We start from the raw sequence: 9,364 nt of genomic DNA, 5'->3' as shown, positions 1-9,364 counted from the left end.
GTCTATCAAGTTCAACCTTTCAATACATGGACCTTATGGGTCAGTCTCTTACAGGTGTGAACAGTGCAGAGAGGATAACAGGTGTTGACAATGCAGAACTTTTAGAGCCTAAATCTGAGTTGTGAACAATGTAGGGGCCAGTTAATCGCAGTTCACACATGGGAAGGTGTAAGGGAACCTTACCCTGGTGGTCTAGTGGGCAGCGGGGTCCAACGCTGCTCCTACGGCGTGGACGCCCGCTGCGCTGCTCCTGTCTCCCGCTCTGCCGCTTCCTCTATGGCGCGCTTCCTGGTTTATGCGCCGGCGTGATGACGTCATGCGCATTGGCGCGAAATTCAAACAGTATATAAGGGGAATTTAGTTTTCAGCAAGTTGCCCGTTGTTAGGTTCAATGAACTTGTTCCTGGGTGTTTATTACTTGTGATTCCTGTTTGATCTACTGTGTTTGACCCTTGCCTGCCTGCTTACTACTCTGACCTTTCGAATCCTGACCTTGCCTGCCTGAAACTACGTGATCTCTCCAACCCTGACCTTGCCTGTCTGAAACTACGTTGACCTCTTCAATCCTGAAACCTTTGCCTGTCCTCCGACTATTCTACTATCTCTATCCTGATTCCGGCCTGTCTGACCATTCTATCTGCTTGTGCTGGCCCGGCCTGCCTGTTCCTGGTGGTGTTCTTCCTTCAGTATCCTGGTGAGACAATCGTGCCCCTTTGCTAGTCCAGAACCGTTAGCTTTGCTCCTCTCTCTGTTAAGACCTGGCGGCATCAAATTAGCCGAGGGCACCTGCCGAGGTGAACGGCGGCGGTTAAAGGCAGAAGTGAGAGCTGAGACCAGGGAGCTTAGCTTGGGTTTTGGATATAGGGTGCCGAACGTGACAGAAGGCCTGTGGGCCACCAGTTGGACAGTACTATTCTAAGGGACTTTTTTTTTTTTTGCTGTATTTTAAATATACAAATACTCCCTTGAGCAGTGCTGAGAAGGCAAAATGTTAATTTACATTAAATTCAATTATGGTAGTGTTGGGTCTAGGAATGGGTAAAATGGTGCTTTAGCCTTTGGCCTCCCTCCCTTCACTAAAAGGAAAATACAGCAAGGAACTTCATCCAAGAACAGAAAGCTTGTCAATATACAGTAAAAAAAGCAATTATATATGCACTGAATACAATTTTATTTATTAAAATATTCTTTATTACGTTTTTTTAAAAACAGTTAAGGAAATATATATATATATATAAAACTATTTTGTCAATATAAAGAATAAATATAAAGAATAAATGTCATTTTTTTTTTTTTTCTACAAAAAGTCATTTTTTACAGTCTTGATGAATTTATCCAAATTGGATTCCATGGAGGGCTGCCATCGGAAACCTATGTTTTTCTGCCCCCGTCCCTCCCCCGATGGCTGCCCTGGTTCTATGTTTCTTCCAGGTAGTTCCTGGGATCTGTTTGTATCCAATCACAGAAGAATTTCTTTAGGTAGTTTGGTGGTTTCTCAGTCTCCATTGGTCATCTGCAGATGGTGGATGTCGATCTGTTATTCAGTTTCAACATTTTCTTCTTTTAGCTTCAATGGTTTGCTAGTATGAAATATTGTTCATTGTTAGTCATGAAGCAGGTATAAAACATGTAATGGCAAACATTGTAAATGCAAATATAAAAAAATTAAGAAATTGTAAAATTATTATGTATAGGTCACATGCCTTAATCTTCTTATTTAACAGTCAGCTAGAACTATCCAACAATAACATTGTCTCCCATCTCACCTTATGGGTCTCACTCCTACATGTGGCCTAGTTCAGTAACCCACACCCTAACAGTCTATGCCTTTGTTATGTGAAGCCAGAGAATATTGTTTGTATAGGACAACAGATAGTTACAGAATGACAATAAGAATAAGCTATTTTTCTTACCTCTCTGCAGATGTTTCATAATATTCTTCTGTACAACCCTTTCATTGCTTATTTCTGTGATGAAAGGGTGTGACAAGAGCTGCCTTGCAGATGGTCTCTCAACAGGATTTTTCTGCAGGCATTCCTCAATAAAGTAGTGGAATTTTTCACTCCTGCAAAAAGAAATTGAGGCAAAATTATAAATGTTCATGTTATAAATATATCTAATTGCTCAGACTTATGGAAGTCCATGCCCATATAAATCTCCTAGCCCATTTATACTTTCCACATCATTACTACACTCTATTTTCCCAATCCCTCATCCCTCACAGTAACTGCTCCTTTGCCTTTTCTCCCACCCCATTCACACTGACTCTCTTTCTTATTTGCACCACCCCTTACTCCATTGTCATTTCCTCGCTCTCTTCACCCTCACTCCTTTTCCATTTCCCCAACTTCCCCTCAATCTCTTTTTTTGTTTTCATGGAAATCACTCACCATTTGTTCCCTTTCAACGTAGGAGCCGGACCACGAGTAATTTGTTGGATCAAAGCCTTGTCAGGAAGTTTGTTGTATGCTATATGATAAGCAAATACAATGTTAAAACATGCTGACTGCTAATTACAACATTTATAGGGTTCTAAAAGTTTGATACAGGCCAAATCGTCTATTTCAAGCAATAAGCAGCAAGGGTTACTGCACTTGGCCTACTTAGTGCCTTTTATTACATTATGTTGGGGTTAGTTTTATTATCATTAATTGATTGTAAACTTTACATAAGGGGCAGTATCATTCTGTGTTACAGCATTTACTTTCTAGTAACACACATATATTACGTATATACACAGTCATGCTAAGAATTCCTGAGAATGTACTTACGGACACATCCTTCTGCCATGTGAATGGCTGACATTCCCAAAGACCACACATCAGCCTAGAAAACACGGAGGAAAAGAACATAATTAAAAAAGACTATACACAGGAGACAAACTTCTGTTGTCTATCCATCCACATTATGATAGGGCTTCTCTTTAGACTGCAGAATAGGAAATACATTAAAACATGGCACTTTGTACTCATATAAAACAGTTCAAGGGCTGAAGTACAGTGGGTTTCATATCTAAAGAATGAATCCAAACTGAGAAACTTCTGTTTTACACAGAGTTGGAAAATCCAATAAAGCATAAGGAGGGGTTTCTAAAATTCTTGTGCCCTGTACTTACAATACATTATGCTCACTCAGTTCACTTACACCTTTTCATAATAGCAAAACTGGATGACAACTTTGCTTTTGAGAGGGGTATGTGAAGTAAGTGGCAAAAATACATGTAGTTTCATCATGTAGGCTACATACATTTAAATAAAGGTGGTGCTAACTCTAAAATATAAAGGAAGAAAGAAGTCATCACTGTACCTTATGGTCAAATTCGCCTCTCTTACTCATGCAGACAATGGCCTCTGGTGATAAATATGCCATATCTCCAGCAGGGCTATCACTTTTTCCTCCCGTGACAGCACCACCAAAATCAACTGAAATTGTAAGACAAAAGCATGAATTTTAGTTAGTTCACAAATGCAACGCACCAATAAAAATCATGGTGATACAGAAACATTTGTGGGCAATTTTTACATGAGAAAGAATTAGTGTGCAGATGTGTTGTTTTTTTGCAGGTTTAGAACTTTTAAAATGTTTGTATAAACACTACTATTGAGAGACAGAGTAATATAAAATTGACTTCACATTCACTAAAGCTTCACAACATCCATTCTGTATTCAGATTCTAAGCGTCACTTACTTATCTTTACAACTGCGTCTTCAGTTAGCATCAGATTATCGGGCTTCACGTCGCAATGTAAAATTCTCTGTTTTCTGAGATGATACAAGCCCTGGGAAAAATATAAAGGAAAATTGTAAATACAATTATTTTTCATGTTCTTAAACTAATAAGATATAAATTTGTTAAATAAATATCCAGAGGCAGGTCCGGACTGAGAATTAAAATAGGCCCTGGCATTTTAGGTACACAGAGGCCCAAACAGCCCCCACCAGCCCACTAAATACTGACTTTCTATGGGAACTTATAGCAGCCCCTCTGGCATTTGCCAGAACTCACAGATTGCTAGTCCGGGCCTGTCAGAGGACTACAGAGAAGGTTCAGATGTGACATACCTGTAATACCTGCTTGCAGATATAAGCAATCCAGCTTTCGTCTAAGGAACGATTCCTTTTGCTTTTTATTAGGTCAAGTACTGATCCACCATCACAAAGTTCTGTAGCAATCTAGAACACCAATAAAGAACACTTAGTACATGTATACAATTTTATTGTTGAGCATTAGGCAATACTAGTGATATAAGAGTTTGTATAATAAAGTATACTTTTTTTTGCTTCTATGTGTTCTGTACTAGAAGTAAAATGTGACTGCCTTGATTTGAAGTCAGTGGGTGTAATTCAGAAATTCAGATACATATAAGCATTCAGGGTATGACAGCAATCAGGTAAAACTGAGAACAAAGAGGTCATGTGGATTGGACTCTTTCTTATACAATTGGATCATATTTGTATCCAAGCTTGTATGAGAGCTGTTGATTGAGAGTTGGTGCACAAAGGTTCAACATATCTAAACGCTTCCTTACCCATAGCTCTTGATTAATCCTTCTAGCAGGCTTTTGGTGAAATGCGCCATAAAAGGAGATGATATTCTCATGGCCAGAGACCTTCTCAAGTATTTCCAGTTCATTAAGGATTGTATCTTGATCCTAATTTCCAACAAAAGAAATGTTAATACAAAAGAAAATTAAATACAATGGATGCAATTGTTATTTTAAATACCCTAACCTAGTTATGGAGAATTACAGCTTGTTAATACCATATGAAAATGGCATAATAAATCTTTCTCCGTTTTATATTTTAAATCTGAAATCTATTGCCTTCTATAAAAGGTATTCATCCACTTATTTTCACATAGTAACATATTTTAGGCTGAGAAAAGCAACACATCCATTGTTCTACCTGTTCAAATATATGAAACCTATGCAAAATAAGGCTTTTTGCAAAAATGCTTATTATAATATAAATATAGTAACATTACAAAGACACATTACCTCTATTTTCCTTATTATTTTAACGGCCACTTCTTTGCGTTTGATTTGATGCCAACCCTGTAACACAAGTAGAGAAAGAAGGTTAGTGATGATGAACTTCATTATGGTGAATCAAACAGATATGTGGATAAGGCACAAGTTTATTGGCAGCCTCAGAAACACAAGAAAAAAGAACAATACTGTAGAGAGTGTAACCAACTGGCAGAAATCTGAAATCACCCAGAAGCATGACACAAACTACACAATTGTAATGTTGAATAAAGTATCTCACCATATGGACAACTCCAAAATTGCCTTCTCCGATGGCCTCTCCAAGTTTTAAATATCCCCTGGGCTCCTGAAAAAATAACATTGTATTCAAAAGCATGATAAATATAATACTAAACTAATATAACGCAACTGGACAAATAACTTTCTCAACATTAAAGAAGTAGTGATATTATAAGGAGAAACTGGGAAATGGTGGATAAGGGGAGAAAGCTGAGGGCTGGAATAATTAAGGAAAATTATGAAAGTTGTGCTTTTATGTTCCAAAATACTGTTTTACAACTTACTGGGTATTTGGCAAATGGATCTTTATCATCCTCCTGGGGAAGAAAAAAAAATGTTTAATTAGATAATCTGAGTTTATTCAGTAAAACTGCAATTATTATATAAAGTACAAGGAAAGGTTCATTTACTGGGGGTGGCAAAATATTAGGTAAACGTATATATAAAGGATTCAATAAAGTATGTTATGTTATCCAAACCTTGCTAAAGTCTTCTTGGGTGCGGTAGACACACTTTTCTTTTTCTTTTTTCATTATGTTTCTATTTATTTCTTCCTTTTTCAGGATATTTATATTTGTGGTCCCACTGTTAATTTTCTTTGGTACCTCCTTAAAAAAACAAAAGAAAGGATTTGTTGTTGAGTTGAACTAAAGCCTGAAGTTAAGTTGCTTAAAGGGACAGTATAGACCTTTTTAACATTATTTCAGTGAACAGCATTTCGCTGAACTATAATTTGTCTATAGTTTTAATTAAGACATATCTATAGTTCTTATTAATTCTTGAACAAAATAGAGCAAAAACTAACATTTAAAGTACTATACATTCTACTGCCTGCTTCATATCACCATAGTTAATGCAAATCACAAGTTTACTTCTCCTGCTGAAGCATTAGGCTTTGTGATAAGAGCAGCTCATTATACAGAAGTATTTTAAAAAGGGGTATACTGCCCCTTTAAATTTATATTGATAAAAGGTTTAATTCTTTTTGTTCAAACCTCATTAAGGCACTCTTTCCTTCTTTGGTCCTTCACTTGCTCTTTTTCTGAGATTTCAGTTGGGAACTTCATTTCAAGTTTGTTTAGTAACACCTAGTTAAAAGAGATACAATTAGTTGTTAAAACGAACCCCTCTAGCTTAAGGAACAACTAAGTCTTTCAGACACATTAGGACCACTGCACAGCCTCCCACCTCCTTTCCAATCGCATCAGCCAAATTCCTATGCGTGCCCCCCATAGATTAGGTTGCCTAGCAGACATGTGCTGGGGCCAAATATGTTTAAAATGGTTAAATTGTCATTTAACATTATATTGAGAAAAATTCAAACCTTAAAACCATCATCAAGGTCACTGCTCTGTTCCTCTTCTTCTGACCATTGATCCTGGCTAATGTCAATTTCAGTTTCTTTTGGAAACTCCTGATAAGTAAAGAGAAAATCTGTGAGCCATCTAGTTGAAAGCTTAAAAGCATTATAACATGTTCTATTTTATGGAGCTTAGTGTGATGCTGGACTAGAATTGTTAATATAATTGTATTCTTAAAATAAAATAAAATGAATTGCTGCTTACGTCAAAGGGCTCTTGGTGAAGCTGCCCAGATCCTTCTATGTTTCCCTTAGAAAACTTTATTTCGGATTCCACAAAGGACTCTCCTTGAGGTTCTTCAGATTCATTTTCCTCAAACAACTCCAAGACATTTGCAGTTGCCTCATAGGGCTCTAGCTGAAGTTGTTCAGATTCTTCTATGTTGTCCTGTATTAGAGAGACAATATTATGTTATAAAATCAACTCAATTTAGCGACTATAATTTAAAAATCTTTATGATTTATTTGATTATAGAATTGCTGCTTACGTCAAAGGGCTCTTGGTGAAGCTGCCCAGATCCTTCTATGTTTTCCTTAGAAAACTTTATTTCGGATTCCACACAGGACTCTCCTTGAGGTTCTTTAGATTCATATCCCTTTTCCTCAAACAACTCCAAAATAATTTCAGTTTCCTCATAGGGCTCTAGCTGAAGTTGTTCAGATCCGTCTATGTTTTCCTTTATTTCAGATTCCACACAAGACTCTCCTTGAGGTTCTTCAGATCCATATCCATTTTCCTCAAACAACTCCTCATAGGGCTCTAGCTGAAGTTGTTCAGATCCGTCTATGTTTTCCTTTATTTCAGATTCCACACAGGACTCAACTTGAGGTTCTTCAGATCCATATCCATTTTCCTCACACAACTCCTCATAGGGCTCTAGCTGAAGTTGTTCAGATGCTTCTATGTTGTCCTGTATTAGAGAGACAATATTATTTTATAAAATCAACTCAATTCAGCGACTATAATTTAAAAATCGTTATGATTTATTTGATTATAGTTTTTCATTCATTGGTTATTGTCTGCTTACCTGATAGTGGCAGGTGATGTTATCAGATCTCTCTTCCTGCTCACTAAGCTGTTCCTCCTGGTTTCTGCTAACCTCAAAGCTGATCTCCTCAGGTTCATGTTCAAATTCCTGGATGAAAAACAGGAAAATGGATTAAACTTAGCTATGTTAAAATAAAGCTCTTCAATTTTGGTTGCACATTACATAGAAACACAATGTAAAAGACATCTTTGGCCATATCTTTATCTGGTTGGTCCTGGGATAGAAGCAAACATATTTATACTATATCAGTTTAAAAAATATCCTTAAATAAACCTTGTATATCAGGGGACTGATGTATGACCTGTAGAATTTGCAGCTGCCATTTTATTTAAAGGGCACCTATTGGGTAAAAATGTTATCCCCAACCAAAGGTGTGGGCTATTAGAGACCGCATTCTGGTTGGGCATAACAGCAGTTTTTTTTTTAAACAAAAATGTCCCCACTAGCGTTATGCTACCCGCACCAGGAGGGAGCTCCCAGTATGTTTTTTGTAAAAAAAAAACTACTGTTATCCCCAACCAGAATGTGGGCTCTATTAGCCCACACCTTTGGTTGGGGATAACATTTTTACCCAACAGGTGCCCTTTAATGTTACAAGGAATCTCCTGGGCTGAATGAAAGTGCTCAGGCTTAAATGACATTATTGGTAGAAGAAGTGTATTGCTCTCTGCAGAGCATAACCCTAGTCAAGATTAGTCACATGGGTATGCCTAACATATTACCATCTCTAAGTGAATTTGGGTTTCCTATTCCCTTAAAATATTTTTGTTATTTTGACTTTTTCTTACCTGGCACATCTCGGTGTTCTCATCGACTTCAGGATTATCTGAATTCTCCTGGTTAAGAAAGGGAAAGAGATGTTATGAGTGTTGTTATGTCTGTTATAAAGAAGCTAAAATATAACCCTGCATGAAATATAGGGCAATTTTTATGACAGCTATTCACCTCTTTTATGATTTCCTGACTGATTTCTATTTCATTTTCTGTTTCCTGCTCTGGCTCCTCCTAGTTAAGAGGAATACATTTAGTTATCAGATCAACTTACTACAGGTCTGAGACCTGTTATCCAGAATGCTTTGGGACATTGGGGTTTTCTGGATAGCGGATCTTTCCTTAATTCTGATCTCCAAACCTTAAATCTACTAGGAAATTGTGTAAATTAACCCAATAGACTGGTTTTGCCTCCAATAAAGATTAATTATATCTCAGTTGGGATCAAGTACATGGTACTGGTATTATTACAGAGAAAAGGGAAATCATTTTTAAAAATGTTGATTATGTGGCTAAAATGGAGTCTATGGGAGATGGCCTTTCAGTCATTTGCAGCTTTTGGATAATGGGTTTCCGGATAAAGGATCCCATACCTTTATAATGTACTATATATAGAATTTACCTTGTATAAAGTAAATGGATGCAAATTCAAAAAATATATAATTAATCTACTTTACCTAGGCCCAATTAACAACTAAAATCAACAAAACTTCAAAAGGAAGCTGAAACTATAATGACTGTATGATACCAACCCCCTTATTGCTTACCAGGCAGATTTCTTCAGTCGGCTTCTCTATTTGAGCCTGGATAAGAGATAAAAAGGTGGCATTATTTTATGCAATTAAAGGTCTATTGTCCATGAAGATTATTACATGCAAAGTTATCTATAAAGGTCAGTGTATGTTTAGTCTCTGAAA

The 9,364-nt window shown here is 36.9% G+C and overlaps 1 protein-coding gene across 3 annotated transcripts; it reads right to left on the bottom strand.

The window, feature by feature from the left end:
- Positions 1-1,295: 1,295 nt before the first annotated feature.
- Positions 1,296-7,643, bottom strand: LOC108697485 (traf2 and NCK-interacting protein kinase-like). Of its 3 annotated transcripts, none has more exons than XM_041569482.1 (10): positions 5,269-5,399; positions 4,998-5,054; positions 4,530-4,652; positions 4,063-4,173; positions 3,689-3,779; positions 3,307-3,422; positions 2,772-2,826; positions 2,391-2,469; positions 1,914-2,065; positions 1,296-1,580 (listed from the first exon to the last, which is right to left on the bottom strand). In XM_041569482.1, exons 1-10 carry the CDS (start codon positions 5,362-5,364, stop codon positions 1,570-1,572), a joined length of 891 nt encoding a protein of 296 aa, XP_041425416.1. In that variant the 5' UTR covers positions 5,365-5,399; the 3' UTR covers positions 1,296-1,569. The 3 variants fall into 3 exon arrangements, with proteins under 3 accessions (XP_041425416.1, XP_041425417.1, XP_041425415.1); XM_041569483.1 differs by lacking the exon at positions 1,296-1,580 and adding an exon at positions 5,552-7,643 and having other exon boundaries at positions 1,622-2,065; positions 5,269-5,334; XM_041569481.1 differs by lacking the exon at positions 1,296-1,580 and having other exon boundaries at positions 1,622-2,065.
- Positions 7,644-9,364: the final 1,721 nt, after the last annotated feature.

The sequence above is a fragment of the Xenopus laevis genome, chromosome 7L, assembly GCF_017654675.1.
Source record: "Xenopus laevis strain J_2021 chromosome 7L, Xenopus_laevis_v10.1, whole genome shotgun sequence".
Taxonomy (NCBI): Eukaryota; Metazoa; Chordata; class Amphibia; order Anura; family Pipidae; genus Xenopus; species Xenopus laevis.
Note: the sequence above shows the minus strand (reverse complement) of the source record. Positions and strands in the feature narration are given on the sequence as shown.